We start from the raw sequence: 18,745 nt of genomic DNA, 5'->3' as shown, positions 1-18,745 counted from the left end.
GGACTGTCTTGTTAAAATTGGTTTGTGACTACCACATGGATGGTTTTGAATTTTGACATTACTAGATGACCCTATGAGAGCTTGTGATGCGGTTAAGATTGCGAAAGTAATGCTCGGATGGTGCAAGGAAAACCTGTACTCGAGATGTCAAGAATTCAACTTTAATTGGCTTAAAGCAAGGCCTAGTCGGAGAAGAACTCATTCTCAAAAATGGCCTTCTTTAATTGAACCTGAAAGTATCAATAACAGTTGAGTGTAGCTTGCAGTAGGATTTGGTTCAATTTGAGGACATTTCGAGGTATGGTTTGCTCAAACATTCACATCTGTCTAAAACAAAGGTGTTCTGCAGCAGCAAATGGATGGTGTGGACTGAAATTATGTTGAATTTCCACTCTCAGTCCAAGTGATTTCTTCTAGCTGAATCAGTACTTGTCACACATTCTAATGTAAAGAGAAAGACAGCAGTATCTGACAACCACCATTTGCTTAATGATTTTCCAGGGCCACCATGGCAGAATTCTTCCATATATGGTTCATTACTTTGGGTTCTTCAATCGCTAAAAGTTGTTCCAAATGAGGCTGGAACTTCACTATTCAACTCAATTCGGTTGTTCCTAGAGGGCAAACAAACTACCAATTAAACTGAACCATAAGCAAGCTATCAAGCCTATCATGTTGCAGGTTCTAATGGCAAAACCATGATATGAGGAGTCTCCAAATCCATTTTATGAACTTTATTCTAGTTGGTCCACGGAAGGCAATTGTGCGATTGTTTATTAAAGAAAGACCCAGCACTCACAAAACACAAGACTTCCAATTAGAGTTTTACTTAAATATTCCAAACTCCTATAAAAATCCGTTTCAGAGATACTTTCAGACATGTTCAGCCCGACTATTATTCCAATATACATGGCAAGTTGGCAACCCATGGTTACACCAAACTAGCAGAGAAGCTGTAGAAAGCTGTAGAAAGCTGACCTTCAGTTTCAATTTAAGTGGACAGCAATGGCCTGTTCATTTCAGATTGTGGCAGCCGATTTGAGCCCCCAACCGATTATTGGCTCAAAATTATGTTAACTTTGAGCCAATAATTGGATGGAGTCTCACAATAGGTTGCCACAATCTGAAACGACGGCCTAAGTCTGCTCAGGAGATGAATTGTCTTTGATTACAAGTACACTTCAGTACAATAAACAACCGCCCGAGTGATTCCAGTGAGAGATAGAAGTGATGGATTCCAGTGAGAGATAGCAGTGGTTGTATCATTCTGCCATATTGCTTGTAATTGTCCAAGTGCTAGTTAAGAGTTAAGCCTCCCTTCTGAAAAGGGATTTTGGATGTTTTACGAGTGAGTAAGCAGAGGCTCTACTTTGAAGCTTCATAAACTGACATAAAGTTCAGAATTTAGAGATTATTGGCATCATTTCTTTTATGCCACAAATTACCTAATTGATCGAATCCTTTGCATCCACATTTGACCCCTTCCCATGCAAGAGATATAGCATCATAATGTTGATCAGTTTAGAGGTATATTGAAAGAATTTCGAATATGATGACAGTAACCATCAGCTTTTGAACAATAAAAAATAAAACCAATCAAATTTCTTCTCTTTGAGGCTTCATAACTTGAACAAATTGGACTTTATGAATTCAACCTCTTCTACAGAGGAGACTTGATCGTCAATGAAGTTTTCTTAAGGGTTTTAAATCCTTTGAACTGGGATGATGCTTGCAACAATATTCAAGCAACATGAATATCCACAATCTGTTGGGTACTGTCGATTCAACTCCATATTGGTATGCATATATAAGCAACAGATACTAGGCATTTCAAGGCTACAAAAAAAAACTTCATGGAACTGCTCTTTCAAAGGTGCAAATGTTCCAAGGCTGGGAGTGACCAAACATGCATCAGTTTCTTGAAGAGCCAGACTTTGAAGTTGTTCCTTGTGCTCATTAGCAAGTTCAAGATGGGAATGCCACGCATTTCCAAATTTCCAATAGAAATTACAATGACTGTGCAATTTAAATTGCCATTACACAGACTGTAATATCACTCATACACATAGCACGCCCAGTATATTGCTGGATTCCCAACTTCATCACTAACATTGCAACAACCGTTACCTCTAATGAGTGAGAGAGAAACTGAAAATCCCATTTTGTAACATCAGACAATGCATTTTAATTCCAACTCAAGGAAAGTGACTAAGGATCTTTGTGGATTCGAACCACCATACTCTTGAGAAACATAGGTTAGGCCATGTTTCCCGTGTGGTCTTCCATTTGAGCTGAAGATCCAGAAGTAGATTGTTGCAAGCAATAGCCTCTCAACCGGGAATGGCAACAAAGAAAAAGAAAATACATATAAACCCATTTCTTCGCAATTAATTCTAGACGAAGAGGTTACATTACATCAAATTGTAAAACTAAGATAAATTAAAAAGGACTGTGTTTACATTCAGCAACCCAAAAATTGCTGATTGTGAAACATCAAACAACTAATAACTCCAAAAGCTTAAGCAGTTGGAGAAGGCTATTTAATCTTTTATACTATAACACTCCCCTTCACGTGTGACCCTTTGAACAGCTTGTCGAGCTTGTGCTGGTGTTTCTACTTGAGCTCAACACCTGATTTCTTGATTTCTTGGATGATGGCTAGTTTCACCAGCTTGTTGCCTAGAAGAATTTCAATACTGAGTCACTTCTTCATACATTTTTTTTGTTACAAACCCAAATCACTTTGCAACGTGATTGATCAGTCTTCCTTTTTAAGCAAAAAGTATTCCATGGAATATTAGTGAGCCCAATTGTGAGTGGTAGGCTGAGGAAGAGGATTGAGAGGGTAGGACCACAGGGAGAGAGCAAGAGAGATCTCTACAAAATGTTTAAAATAAGAGGAATGATAGATGCAAGGGCTAAAGAAGGACCCTTGAATATATCCACGTCATTAAGTGCAACCGAATTTAGTTTCCCAACCGACCTTAAAAATGAAGTGGATCTATTCAGGGGCTCTTCTTTGGCCCTTGCCCTTGCATCTATCATTCCTCTGAAAATAAATATGCTCCTTAAAGTTAGGGGTTATTCATGCTCCCGTCACACCCATGAGTCCATGACCTACCCTCTCAGGTCGCCCTCTCTCGCCATTTCTCACAGCTCGCTCCACAAATATTTCATGGAATATTTTTTCGTGATTGCCAAACATGACCATTATTGCTGGTTGTTTACGACGACGGAGAAAATTCAAGATAGACTTTTCCCAACAAAATGGCTAACGTTTGAACGATTTATCCAAAGGATTTCTATTTCAGTGTTGAACAACCCCAAAAAAGGACACAGAACAATGCGTATGACTGTAGAATCATGGAGCAACAGGAATGAGCTTGGCAACTGGATTATGCGTACCAGACAAGATCAACGGTCTGATAACCTGCCACGTCTGAGTGAAGATATTACATGTGTGCCCAAATTAATTGGGACTATCTAAAACAGTTGAAAGTCCAAGAGCACTGCTAAGAAAACGGGAATCCGTTTTGTGACGGGCATCATTCATCGGTTCAAATCCCCATAAAAGCAATAAATACATTTTTATTCTCCAAACGGAATCCCGTTTTGAAAGTGTTTTCCGAAGTCCAAAGACTGTTTATTGGACTCAAATTCGTGTTTTCGAGTCAATAATCAGTGTTGGGTTCACAATGGGTTCTCAAAATCCAAAACAAACAGGGCCCAAATGCAGACTTGTGTCCAATGATCAGTTTTGGACTCAATCAGTTCTCAAAATCCAAAACAAAAGAGAGCCAAGTGATTGACACAGATGAGATGATGGGAATAATCAGTTTTGGACTCAAATCGATTCTCAATATCATCGCTTGTCAAAATATTAGGTGAGTGAAGGAAGACATTGGCTTTTCCACTCACAGGAAATTTTGTTACTGTCAATGGAGAGGTTCTAAAATGATAAGAGGTTGCATGGTACCGAAACAAGAGGAGGAAAACCTCATCTCTGCAGCGAGAAGCATCAGATACATCACATTAATCAAAACCGTATAAACAGAAATTCCGGCAGAGATGTTTACAACCATTGAAGCAAAACATGGCCAAAACCAAAGGAAATTCAGACAGAAAAGACACCTTTTGTTTTTCTTAGGCCTTGTTTCAATACATGGATAGGCTTTAGAGATCTGTAGAAGAGATGTGGTTCTTGAGCCTACTGAGACAGGAAATTCCATCATCATTTTTAAGGAAACCCAAAGCAAACAAATGCAGAAAAAAGAAAGAACAGAAGGCGGGGGGGGGGGGGGGGGGGGGGGCACTAGATAACCCACAATCGTGGGTATCATCCTGAATTGACATTCATCCGCAAGATTAAAGGCTAACCAAAATCAAATGTCTACCATTTTTCTAAATAAAGAGACGAAAAATTCATAGCCATTAAGATACTTTTCGGTTTTCCCTACAATCTATGTCACAAACATAGTTCTCGGGAATTTCTCGGCATGGGTAAATCTCGGGGGAAACGACAAATGCGCGCCTTTTCATCACATGGGACACGGCAGGGTACGTGGCAATCAAATCTGTTGAATCCTTCTGACGTTAAGTACATCAGCCCCTCTGCGGTCATTGATACTGGTGGTGCTGGGTGTCCCAAGTTGTGAAAAGAGGCGCATTTATCATTTCCCATCTCGGGATATATTATTTTATTTTTTTTAGTATATCGAGAAAAATGAAAGAACAAAATTATTTAAAATAATTAAATATATAAATTTAAGATAAAAATATTGAAAAAAAATTGAGATAATATCACGATATTTTATGATAAAAATGAAATATCGCTATATTTTTTAAATCATGGGATTATTTCAGGATTCTGCCATTTTATCAAAATCTCGCAAGAAAAAAACGTGATATTTTGAAAATATCAAATTATCGGAGATATTTGTGACAGAGCTTACAATATCTGTGACCCATAAGCAAGAAGGTGGTTTTAAAGGGTTCTATGCTTCTAATCATATCAGGTGTTTTGTCAAAGAACAAGCAAAATGAAGACGTCACTTTTACTCTGGATTTTTCATTGAACAAAAGTGACAGCCATAGTTGTCGTGAACATGTTTAATTTAAAAATCAGATTTAGATTAGAGAAAATAATTCCATTTACACATTACAAGATACTACCAGAAGGCAGAGTCCCATATGGAAATCTCTGTATTCCCTTCTGTATTTTTGGTCTTTTGAATGCCAAGGCACTAAAAAAAAGCTGCAGTGCCAACTATTTCCTTGTAAAATACGAAGTAAAATGCACAAAATCATCCATGAGACCATTCCTATTTTTTATTCCTCTTATGTGGTAACCAATTACGTCAACATCGCCCCTTAAAATCTGCAAGCAGCATCGATAAGGCCCCGTTTTTTTCGGATTTTGAGAACCGATTGTGAGTTCAAAACTGATTATTGGATATGAAAATCCAAAACAAACAGGGCCTAGATATCACTATTCAAGTTTCACCAGCTCTATTTAGTGCGCAAACCTGGGACGCTCTTGAGGCCCATCTTGCAGAGGACAACTTTAGGTATGGATGGGGGGTTGTCGAGCCCCATGCTTCTGCTGAATTCATTTGCTAGCTCCACGAGCTTGTACTTATCTCGGCCGACACTTTTATTCGAATTGTAGTAGCCAAGCCATGCTTGATAAGCTGCTTCTTTGTTCTTCATCTCTACATGGGATAGTGCTCGTTCTACCTGGTTGGACCAACAAAATAATTGATTATTATGTTATGCTTACTGAGAGTGAGGTAGATAAATAACCTTTTAATAATATTAGAATATATACCAGTGGCCGTCTTATCAGTTCTGCGATTTGATGAGAAAGAGAGATTTAGGCTGTACGCTCAACTTTTCATTCTCTTTAAAAATTTGGTCTTAAGAAATTTGGAAATAAGTTACTGGTTGGGCATTCGCTACACATCCAGCTTATCGTTTGATAGAAACAACAACTACAGGGGGTAGGGGTGCTCATTAATCGGTTGAAACCAAATAACCGAACCGAACCGAACCGTTTCGGCTAATTCGGTTCGGTTACGAAACCATTCGGTTCGGTTTCGGTTTCAGCATCACAAAAATTTCGGTGTTCGGTTTTGGTTTCGGTTTTTAAGATTAAAAAATCGGTGTAACCGATAAAACCGAAATATCAGTTTTGCAACATCCCACGTGATCTGGTCAAACCCTGCATAACTAGAAACAGGAAAACTATGCAAATAAAATATCTTATCCATCTGTTGTCTTATTAAACAAAAAGATAATATCAAAACAGAATCTGTGTGTGTGTGTGTGTGTGTGAGAGAGAGAGAGAGAGAGAGAGAGAGAGAGAGAGAGGGCCTTTATATTGATCTCGGGATTATCAGTTGTGTCGGACGGAACTCAAAATGCATTATGTTTTAGTTCAGAAAGGGAGTGGAAATCTCGAGGCAAACGATCTCGGTCGTTAAATTCCACATGTACTGAGACTACTCCTGCCACGGCCATGTGCTCCTTAATTGCTGTGGAACTCTGTTGTTATATTCGCCCCCCTGTTTTTCACTTAGTACAACCCCTCTACTCATATAGTGTATTTATAACTATTTTACCGTAGAGGAGGCTGGCCCGAGTAAAACGATGCCTATGAATTACCAAATCAAAAAAGACTTAATGTTAAAAACTTAGGTTTTCTTTTTCTTTTTTATTTCTCTCCTCTCCTTTCTTGTCTTTGGCTCTTTGCTAGGGTTTCTCTCGCCTCGCCGCCTCGCCGCTGGTGCTTCTAACACTGCCCTCGCTGCCTCTAACAGCTCCGGCTCGCCGCCTCTCGTCCCTCTCCAACCGCCATCCACCTCGATGACCGCCGCACGGTAGATAACATTTCGTTCTTCCTTTTTTTTATTTCTTTCATCTTTCTCTTGATTCATCTAGGTTTTTTCTTATTTCATTTTTTGCTTGCTATCGAGTTTGTGTTTTGCTTCGGTTTTCTAGGTTTTGGTTGTGTGCATTAGTAGATAACATTAGGGCTTATTGTGACGTTTTTAGGGAGGTTTGATTCGACCCACAATTGTGGTGGTTGTTCACAATTCGGTTATAACCGAATTAACCGAAAAACCGAAATCAAAATTCGGTTTCGGTTAGTTTTGGTCCTCCCTCAATTCGGTTTCGGTTTCGGTTATGAAAATGGGCTAACCGAAAAAAATTCGGTTACAAGAATTCGGTTCATTCGGTTCGGTTATAACCGAATGAACAGCCCTAACAGGGGGTGTAGTAGGCAACTTTTGAGGTAGATAAAGCATTCCCATAATGTAATTTTAACATTATTACAAGGGGTAGCAGTTCTAAAGTAAACCTTACGGCTTATGGACATTCATTTTGAAAGTTACATATCGGATTGCGTATTGAACAAATGAAACTCCAATGCAGTAATCACAAATAAGAAAAATGAGAACTATATTAAAATACTCACTTTCTTTCTGGTGTCTAGATCAATTGGAGGTAATGGAGCCTTTGTTATTGGCAAATCCTTGACAATAGCTAAGAAAAAGTCCTCCCAAGGTGCCAGCAACAATATGCCGTTCCCTTCTTTACCTTTCCGACCGGTTCTACCAAGTCGATGAATATATTGTTCTCTATCAGCCGGCACACCCACCTGCAATCTCAATAACAGTGAAAGTGAAGATTAAATCCCATCTTAGCAAAGAAAATGCATCATGTTACGAATCTCGGCAGAGATTCTTACAAATATTGTAGCTTAGGTAAGAAGAGTACAACAGAAGGAATTAATAAATCACAGTTGCATGGTTCGTGATTTCAAAAGCATTAAAATGATTCCACTCTATCTTAGTTATGGCAAGAAAACATTATAAATGAAATGAAGCTCTAGAAGCTCGCAAAGAATGTGATTTCTGGATTTGAAGTGTTTAGATAAGATATCCCCTCTAACAAATAGCTAGTGGTTTATGTAAAACAATAGCTGATATTTGTTGGTACTGTTGTTTCCTTGTAAGTATCAACCTATCCAATTTATGAGACCAGAAGCACAAACAAATGCAGCGTATAAATGATTTTGGTACCACAGCAAAAAATAGATCATTTTCATCTTCAGCTCGAAACCATCCAGCTCTATCACTTTTCAAGGAAAAAATGGCTTCTTTGACTTTCCTTCCCTGAGAAGGGTCTTTCGAGCCGAACCTTTAGTGATTATCGAGCTTTAGATATCAATCTAAATAATACACTTACGGAAATGTTATAATACTTCAAAGTTACATACCCTTACACAGTGATGGTGAGGTTCTGCGACCCATACCTCCTTACACAGTAATGGTGAGGCCTCAAAGATGACTTGATGTAGAGAAGACAATGTTAAATCAACCCTTTTTCTTATTTTTTACCTTTTATTTAAGCGATAATATTGCCAATTATTGCAGAAAATCACAATAGAAAAATGATAAATGTCAATGGATTTTTCAAAAGATTGTGATAATACCACATTCTTTCCGTTTTATCGAAATGTCATGACCTTATCGTGATTTCAAAAAAGAATAGTGATATTAATCAACTCTAGTATCAGGTACTAGCACAAAAGTTAAATAGCCTATGCAGTCATATCACGTAATGGTACTGATAAAAGATAAGTTATTTGATATCTAAAGCCAAAAAAAATGCACCAAATAACCTGTATGACGAGTGTGACATCTGGATAATCAACTCCACGTGCAGAAACATCAGAAGTCAAAAGAATAAGACCTTTAGACTTTCGGAACTCATCAGAAACTCTGGTTCTGTAACTCTGTGGCTTTCTAGAGTGGATCTCCCTCACATTCAGTTTCAACTCGGAAAGAAGGTTGGCAACAAGTCTTGTGACCATTGCAGTCGTACAAAATACAAGAACCTTCAATTGTCTCAAAACAGACAAAGTTGAAAAATTAAATAAGCCTGGAAGGAAGAGCAAAATAGATTACAATAACGATAGCCAAATAATGATCAGTACCTTATAGTCAACATCCTCTGAAATATGCTCTGTCAGAATTCCATATAGTATTGAAAAATGCTTGTCTAGCGGAGCAACTAAATGCATCTGTGTAACCTGAATCACAACCCACATTGAAGTTTTTAGAGTACAGCAAGGATCTGCAACATATCTTTTCACCCACATAAATGGTTACTATAAATACCTGTGAGTGCGTCTCCTCACTACCCTCTTCAACTGTATTGATAAATTTATGGTCTCTTTTCAAAGCAATGTAACAAATTTGACGGACCTGCATATCAACTGGCTTATTGATTTGTAAGAAAAGATGTATTTTACAAAATGTGAAACGAAAAATAAAAATAAAAATACCTCTTCTGGAACTGTAGCAGAAAATAGAAGTGTCTGTCGCTGTTTGGGAACAGCAGCAATGAGCTTTTCAATATCTCTTCGAAATCCCATATCCAATAAATGGTCAGCTTCATCAAGAACAAGCACTCTTACACCCTTGAGACGAGTTGCAAATCCTGGTGTATTCTCAATATGATCTTTAAGCCTTCCAGGTGTAGCTACAAGAATCTAAGGATTAAAATTGATGGAAATTAGTATAATGCAGTAAAAATACTATTGAGAAGAGACTTGATCACACTTGTATTAACAGAATAAGGAAAAAAATGACCTGGCAAGGGTATGCTTGCATGCGTTTCTGTTCCAGGGGTAATCTTGTGCCTCCTATTACAACTTGGACACCAATAGATGGATGATACTTCAACAGTGCATTAGCCTCTGTAGCAGCTTGAGTTGCAAGCTCTCGAGTTGGGCATATAATAAGCACATTTATTGGGGGTCTCTTTTGATCACGATCAGGAGGAGGCAATTTTACAATGGCCTCAATTGCAGGAAGCTGAAATTGAGAAAAGAAAAATTGATATTAGTTGAGGAGAAAATCCTTGACGATTCAGATATACACGAAAAAAATTGCAAAGCTTTTGCGACCAACATACGGAGTTAGGAGGTGAAGGCTTGTACCAAAAATGCTACAGTCTTTCCAGTGCCGGTCCTTGCCTTGGCCAGTACATCCTTGCCTACAATATCACAAACAACACTGCCATTACTCTGAAGGAAAACACTTCCCAAATGGAATCCCGTATAGAAAATAAAGAAAGGGTGAATAGGACCCTTGGATTTGGCAGTTTTCACGATTTTTTGGTATCTGTGGGGATACGCAACCTTTTTTTTTGTTTGAGCACGTGTCACGATAAAGGACCTCGTGCTTTTTTCCAACACGGGATCCCGTTTTCCTACTAACCCTCTACTCTGAAATATAGATCTCAGACACCAATTGGTTCAGTCATCTCTATTGTAGAAATGCGCTTACACTTGCCCACAGATTTGGATTCCTCAAGCAATCAAAGCACAGCCCACCCAAATAAGGATTAAAAATTTGATTAGAAAACATTAAAACTTTTAATTAAAGAGGAAAATAACACGTGATATGCATGAATATTACTCATGCGAAAAATTCGAGCTTTTATGACTAAATTTTTAAGAGTTAAAATAGAGATAAAGCTTTAAAAAAATAGATATTTAATAGCTAAGAAATTACAGAAGGACAAGAAATTGTGGTCACACAAAAGCAAAGCTCAGTCATTTTTCTTTATCGAGAGAGGAGCAGAAGTCACAGCAAGTCAACTGAATACATATGTTTACAGGTTGTGCACCACCATAACACTTTAATTTCCTATGAAATGCATACAGCATGTCACAATAGCTATAACATGCCACTGCAAAATTCCTTCAGTAGCCTAGTCAGCCAGCCGTCTCCATTGCATGTAGGTTTCCCTTCAAAATAGTTTTACAAATGATCGTTCCAATTAATTATACCAACTTATGCATATGCAACACTACCCATTTTGAGAGAGTCCTAGCTTGCCTCAAGGAGGTGGCCTGATAGAAGTCCTTTGTTAATGGTGCACTAGACTCTGAGAGCATTGTGATCATGAAATCCACCCTACTAATAAATGGAGGACTTGTCCAATGATGAATGACCTCTCTACCCGTTGTGTTAGGCATCCTCTAATGTTTACTTAGTTGGGATTGAGTTACCGCATGGTGACAATGTGATTGGTGTCTACAAATATACCCTTTGGCTTGAGGATGTTTAGTTACCGTATATGGTATAACCGATTCGTGGTAGTTTTGATCTGTGCATACATGACCTAATATGCAGAAGACTGCCAAGAGATTCATTGGTATCTGGGTTCCTTGGAAAATTAGGATTGCCGAGACATATGCTAGTCATGAAGAAAATCCTAACTCTTCCCACTTTGAGGGTCCTTGTATTTTCTTTTGCCTTTTTTAATCTGGCCCTTAACCACCTTGTTAAAGGGGTATCCTTTGATTTTTCTCATTAATAAAGCTTCACCATTTGGAAAGAATAAGAGGGAGAATATATGATAAACTAATAAGCAATGCATTACGCATTCCCAACCAAAACTAGTTAAGAAAGCCAAACCTATTTTTTTCTTAGATTTTCATGAAATAGATTTGGAAGTGTTTGTTGAAATAATTTACCATAAGTGTTTTGTCGGGAATACTCTTGAAAGGCATATGCCCTAAGGCACACAGCTTAAACCCCTAAGGCATATTGAGGCGCATGATGGGTGTGTCTGTACATGCTCGATAGCAAACCCTCTTAAAATGTCATTGATTGCAGGGTTATCATTGTCTTTGTTTTAGAAGAACTGATCATTAAGATGAGGATTTTTTCCAAAGACTCGAACCCAATAAATGTATCATTCATTTTTGTAGTTTATTTAATTCGTGCCCCGTGATTTCCACTGCATTTTAGTTTTACATGTATATTTCTTTCAATTTCTAAGAACATGTGGAATTTATGGAGATAGTTGTAACCATTTGTGTGGCTTTACCAATGCTGGCACCCATACCTAAGCAACAAAATTTGTTCTTGTTCAGAATGCAATGCTATCTACCAAATATGGTGTTAAAACTACAATCAGTTCTGGTTCACCATAAGCACTTTGATCCATCTATGAAATCTTGTACTGATGAGTAATGACTAGCTTCTTTCCAAGTGGAATTTTCGCCATTATCTACAGACACATTAGCTCTTGTTAACTGATAACTAGAACACAAATCCAAGAATTTTTACTAGATTATCATAATGATTTGAGTAGTATAAAAGTTCTATTAAGACACATGTTCCAAGGTTTTGGCACTTTGATCCATCTACGAATTCCTAATACTTGTGAGGAATAACTAGCTTTCTTTCTTAGTGGAATTTTCACCAATTCATTATAAGGTTATGAAGTATGTTTTAAAGCAACCAACCTTCAAGTATGACAGGTAGAGTTGCCTCCTGCACCAAAGTCATCCTCTCATATCCAGCTGCTTTAATTCCCTTTAATGACAGGGGAGATATGGAACATTGATCGAACCTGCAAGGAATCCATGCAATTAGCAAGGTTCAAGCACAATTATAGAGAAAGGCCAGATGGGAAAACCTGAGTGTAGGAAATCAATAATTTATTGAACACTTGTAAAAAATAATCCTATATTCCTTTTTTTAAGAGCTTACAAGAATAAGGAATGAGGTTAGAATCTTGACAGTGCTCAGCCAGATTGGTCAAGATTTTGCTTGTGTATTGTCCTACTTTTAGCATCCGCTTCACATGCTTCGTGCAAATAAATGCCACAAGAGAAACATATCAGAATTACATTAATTTGTCTATCTTACCCTAGTGATTAATGAGAAAACAATTATGGATGAATCATACGAAAATATTGATCACATTCAGGGGGCAAAGTACTTCTTTAAACACCTTACATGGACAAGTCTCCAAGCTCCAAGTACGAAAGAGGGGAAAATATTTGCTTACGTAGACCACCACTAAAAAGGCTGCATCTGGTGGCTATAAGGAGCACTGCTGGTAAATAATACCAGCAGTGACTTCTCGTCATCTATTTGAGCAGAAGTATAGGAACTTGAATTTGAAAAAATATTCCACTTTCAAGCAAAAGACCCAACATTTTAGTGAACTTATTTATCTACACTGCAAAACTGTCAAACCTTTTTTCTTGGAATGATTTTCAACAACTATTTTGATTCATCTAAAGCAATTATAGAACCTCATATGTATGCTTCCAAAAGAGTATTCACTCCACTCTATTGTAATCTTCCACAAATAAAATGTACCAACTCTTACCAGAACAAATCAACACAAGTCTGGCACCCCAAACATCAAAGTAGACTGGTTCTAAAGGAAACTTGGCAAGTTTTATTTTATTTTATTTTTGTTGAAACATTAACTTGGCATTTGGCAACTTTATCAACCGACCCAAACAAAATCAAAAGAAACTAAATCAGACAAAAAGGCCCTGTTTGTTTTAGATTGTGACCGCCGATTGTGAGCCTCAAACCTAATAATGGACTCAAATTTACATATAACTCTGAGTCCAATAATCGGGTTTCGAGCTCACAATCAGTTGTCACAATCTAAAACGAACAGTGCCTAAAATTCAGTCAGATTTTAAATTTTTGATTTCTAAAAGAAAATGTTAGATTTCAATGGCTAAATGTTCATTTGTTTATGTGGATTGTCTGTAGAAGACAGAAAAGTAATCAAATTCAGACTGTAAAATTCAGTCAGGTTTGAAATTCTAGTCTCTACAGTGAAACCCTAAACCTCAATGGCTAAATGTAGAAACGCACCTAGTCCGACTTAGGTATGAATCAGTTGTTCCAGTCGAAGTTGTAGGCGCTGATTGTTGAATGTCTTCTTTAGCTAATGAATGCAATGAACTTGCACTCATAAACACATCCATATCACTACCTTCCTCACTCTCTTCACTGCTAAGAATTCCATCTTCATAATCATCAGAACCATTCTTATTCCGTCTCTTATTAGAAAATGAAAAACCCTCGTTTCCACCTCTCTCAATGGAATCCGTCTTCATATCACCAATCCAATTACTGAGCTCCGGATTACGGCCATTTCTAGACTGTAACGGACGAGTTGAAAACCTATGCATTCCATAATAATCCTCTTTACACGGGATCAGATATTGCGATTTCGCGCAAAGGTTTACGTATTTCAGCTTTAAGGGGAAGAGTGTGATGAAAATTGAAATTCCACGAGAGGAATGGAATGCGGGGCCAAGTTTTGTGTGGGAGAAATTTCTGGCTGGGACGGACGAGTTTAGTAGTCGAAGGGGTAGAAGCTGCCCTGCCATACTAGATTCAGGAAGGAAAAAAAAAAAAAAAAAAAACCTAGCTCGGCAGCCGTCCGAGCTTTTGTGCAACCAAACGTGGCCGTTTGGATACTCAGATTTTAGAAACTAGGTTTTAGGTTGAAAACAGTGTGAAAAAAAGGGTTCATAATCAGGGTGGAAACCGAAATTCCGGAAACGTACCAAATTTCGGTCGAATTACGTAAATTTCCGTGAAATTTAAGATAAAATATTAATTTTTTAACCCTTCACATATAATACCAAAATTTCAGGATTTCGCGTAAAATTTCAGTTTCGGATAGGACCGAAATTACCTCCGAAATTGAAATTTAAAACCTTGGTCGTATATTGTCTTGACAGTGTTTCTTAGATTTTAAGTAAGAAATACAAGGTTTAGAATCTCTCCCATCCTGAGATTTCTAAAACCTGGAAAAATGGGACGATCTTCTGCTCTCTTTCTATCGGCAAGAAAGGCGAGAAATCAGAAAACGAACGACGGTTGGTCTCTTTCTTCTCTCGTCTCCCACGTACAATTTTGTGGAAATCCAATATTCCAAAATCCGCGTATTGTTTTGATACTTAGATTTTAGAGTCTAGGTTTAGTTTGAAAACGGTGTAAAATAGGGTTCATGATCAAGCTCTTGTATGTTGTTTTGACAGTGTTTCTTAGATTTTAAGTAAGAAATTCAGGTTTTAGAAATCTCTCCCTCATTATGAGATTTCCAAAAGCTGGGAAAATGGGATGAATCTCCTACTCTCTTGCTGTCAGAAAGAAGGGCGAGAAATCATAAAACCACAGCTGGTCTCTTTCTTCTCTCATCCCCTATCTACAATTTTAAGGAAATCCAAGATTTTAAAATCCACGTATCCAAATGGCCCCTAAACGTAACCCTAGCCCTTCACTTTTCACCAGGTTTTGTCATCATTCACGAGGTGGCTGGTCTGGCATGCGACACACCATCATTCATGCCTTCTGCCATGGTCCTTATAAAATCCCTTACATTGAACAATGCTAAAAAAAAACAGGTGGGGCTATTGGACTCCTCTCTAACAGTCACGTTTGGGGCCCACATTTGCGCTGGGACATGATCGAAACCGTTGATCCGACCGGAACCAAGTGCGGCCAAATACATTCAACCTTTATCAGATCATTCTAACCCCTTGATTCTTCAAGCCAAGTTTAGGATTCTACCAATGAATGCCTCACCATTAATTTTTGTAGTCCTCTAATGATGTACAAGAACAATAGTCTCGATATTTGCAAATTAAACGATTTTGGACCATCCAAATGGTATGGCACCTCATTGATGAACCATTAAATAATCTTGACCATCCATTTGCGGTCTTCAAATAGGCATTTTTAATTGCCTATATTCAAGGAGGTTAACTTCATTCACTAATCACGTATGGCTGCCAAGATTTTATTTTTTTCATGATAAACCTACGTCTCCAAAAGGAGATGAGGGAGGAATATGGAAAAACACTAGTTTCAGGTGATGAGCTGTTGCCAAAATGAGGAAAATGTCAATCCGGCTTTGAGTAGAGTTTTTGTTTCGGGGTTTTTAACAACTTCTAATCACGGAAACTAGTGTTTCTAGGATTTGGTTTCTTGATTTTTAGGGATTTCACCCAACATTTTAAATTTTGGATTTCGGTGAGGACCGGAACTAAAACGCTCCGAAACCGAAATTGCCGAAATTTACCAAATTTCAGCGAAATTTTTGATAAAATATTATTGTTTTTATTCCTTTACAGAATTTCAGCCGAAATAACCCCAAAAAATAACATTTCCAACGCCTTTACCAAATTTAGGCAGAAATTTCAGGATTTCGGCTAAAATTTATGTTTCAGTGAGGACCGAAATTACCCCCGAAACTGAAATTTAAAACCTTGATTTCAACCTCATATCTACTTGGAAAAGCTGATTTATCATGAAAACAAGTTCGTCTTCTCCTGGAATATTATTAGCGTATCCAAAGGTGATGGGAGGTTGGAGACAGATAGACAGGGGAGGGACTATGTGAGGAAAAGCCCGAAAAACCAGGAAACGAAAAGCTACACTGAAAATCTAATCAACTCTTTCTAATTTTTTAGCCACTTCTCAATTCTCACCCACTACTCGATTGTGCCCTCTCAATTCTCTCCTTCTTCCACTCTTCCTACCCATAAACTAATTTTTCATTAAAAAAATAAAAATAAATTCTCAGTTGTGAGTTGTGAGACATGGCCTAAACCTAAAAGGTTGGAAAACTATTTTTGGATGAGATATTTTAATAAAAATAAACTTTACGACTATCAAATTCAATTAGGGGTGCAACTCGGGCATGCTCAACCTGGACCTGGCGGGTTCAACCCGGAAAAAACTCGGGTTGGGTTTTCTCAACCCGGGTTGAGGGCTTGGGCAACCCGACCCGAGTTCAACCCGAAATTTTTAATAATTTTTTTTAGTTTTTAAGCTTAAAATCTTGGGTTGGGTTCTGGTCGGCAAAAAGGGCTGCTCGGGTTGGGTCGGGCTGAACCTCGTCAGGTTGGAACTCGGGTCGGGTTGAGGCGGTTCGGGTTGGCCTCAACCCGAACCCGAACCCGACCCCACCCGAGTTGCACCCCTAAATTCAATAGAGAACACTAGGTACCGAGAAGTTCCGTGTAAAAGCCCCTAGCCCCTATTATAATAGATCACGATGATGTGATTTAGGATGTTATAGCAATAAATTACCCTAGTATTTGAATCTCTCCTGCAACACTCAGCCCCCAATAAACCTTTCCGCGAAATTCCCTAGCAAATCGTAATTAAAGAGAAATGGCAAATCGGGGCACCCAATTACAGTCAAGTAGTCACCGAGGGCGAATCAGCGATTGGGCCATGTTTGTGGGCCCCGCGTCTGATGCAAAAGCTTAGTGCTCGAGACGAAAGGCGCCAAGTCGCCAACGTGAAAACAACTTTAGCGGGAATTTTTGAAGTAGTTCCTTTCCCAGACGACAAATTCTCGCGGAAACCTCGATAAATGGCTACCTGCAAGCCACGCGTGGCAAGACCTCAGCCGTATATAATTCGAGTTTTGATTGGTTACATGATTCCATTTTGAGATGTGATTTTTTCGCCCCACTACAGGATAATACACTCCCGGGTAACGTGATTTGACGTCAAAAAGCGTTAAAAGTCTGCCCACAATTCACTTTCAAGGGGGGTGCATTATCCTACAGGGGGCGAAAAAATCATCTCCCTTTTGTTTTTCCCAACTTACTACTGAGTTTTTTTTTAATAAAAAAAGCCTCCACCTGTCACGTGCGGTCACGAGTGGGCTTTCGGTGACACATGATGAAAGTAACGGTGAGTTATTAGAGTCAGCTTCTAATACGGAAATCGGGAAACATCTGTAGAATAAGAGACATACGGATATAGTCCGTGTACAATTCTAGGGACAGACGCGAAGCTCTAGGACTTATACCAAAGTTTCGGTGTACTGGAGTATTACACATGATGCGAGACGTGTGGAGAACAAGCTGTTTAGCGTTCCAAACCATTCACTAATAAGTGGTCAATTTGTACTTTGGAGAGAAAACAAAGAGGGTGTCGGTGACGTTTCCTTCCTCACCAGATAATAACGTGGATTTTTCTTTTTGCTTATGTTAATCTAATCCACATTTTATGTTTCTATAACTGCCAGACTCTTTACCTTACATGTTAAGCTTGGAAGTTTCTTGGAAATTAGAAGCATAGAGCTAACAAAAGTGTGGTTTTGCTCGGCCAACAGAAATTAGAGGGAAAAAAAACTCAATTTGGGTCCAGCTCCATAAATAAAGGGGATTTGCTAGGGACCATCGTAGACCGGCATTTCACAGGCCAGCTGTGTCACGAGAAAGCAGCCACCTAAGATGAATTAAATGAATGAGACAAAATTGAGCCTATGTGGTTGCTTTCTCATGCAACAGCCTGTCTGCGAAATGCCTTATGCGATGGTCCTAGCAAATCCCATCAAAGGGTTAAAATAGAGTGATGTTATGATCGGACACAAATTATAAGAGTGGTTCGAATGGGCTGAGATCAAGACATTGATGGTTCTGTGTTTCTGCTGGGTGGGCCCCTTAAAATGTCTCTATTATCGTGTACCCATCGAACGTTTGATTTTTATATGCCCAATAGCGACATATGCACACCAACAAAATGTTGCGATCTACATGGGATCTTGACCGCTCATTTGAAGACTAACCCCTACAATGGAGCCTAAATCAGGCAGTCTATGGACGATTCTAACTATCCATAGTTGAATTTGGCTTATTCGTTGATACATGTGCAACCTGCTAGATCACGCATATCAACAGCCAAGTGTTCCAAATCCGATTCCAGGACCACCAGATCATATACCGGCAATCCATGTGGGCGATTACTTCATGGAATAATTTTTCCAGGTTGTCAATTACATGGCCTATGCTTATAATGTTCTATGAAACACGATTAGCCCCACACGACTCTTTTTTTTGAAATGGTTTTTTTTTTTTTTTGAAATGGGCCCC

The 18,745-nt window shown here is 38.5% G+C and overlaps 1 protein-coding gene across 1 annotated transcript; it reads right to left on the bottom strand.

Moving 5' to 3' along the window:
* Positions 1 to 5,108: 5,108 nt before the first annotated feature.
* On the bottom strand, positions 5,109 to 14,252 carry LOC143847577 (DEAD-box ATP-dependent RNA helicase 31-like). Its single transcript, XM_077356496.1, has 10 exons — positions 13,713 to 14,252; positions 12,332 to 12,438; positions 10,010 to 10,065; positions 9,660 to 9,884; positions 9,353 to 9,559; positions 9,186 to 9,272; positions 9,002 to 9,097; positions 8,687 to 8,902; positions 7,478 to 7,660; positions 5,109 to 5,736 (listed from the first exon to the last, which is right to left on the bottom strand). Exons 1-10 carry the CDS (start codon positions 14,231 to 14,233, stop codon positions 5,509 to 5,511), a joined length of 1,926 nt encoding a protein of 641 aa, XP_077212611.1. The 5' UTR covers positions 14,234 to 14,252; the 3' UTR covers positions 5,109 to 5,508.
* Between the last annotated feature and the right edge of the window lie 4,493 nt (positions 14,253 to 18,745).

Source organism: Tasmannia lanceolata, unplaced genomic scaffold, assembly GCF_043159265.1.
Source record: "Tasmannia lanceolata isolate RefF3 unplaced genomic scaffold, GAP_Taslan_0.1 ptg000015l, whole genome shotgun sequence".
Classification (NCBI taxonomy): Eukaryota; Viridiplantae; Streptophyta; class Magnoliopsida; order Canellales; family Winteraceae; genus Tasmannia; species Tasmannia lanceolata.
Note: the sequence above shows the minus strand (reverse complement) of the source record. Positions and strands in the feature narration are given on the sequence as shown.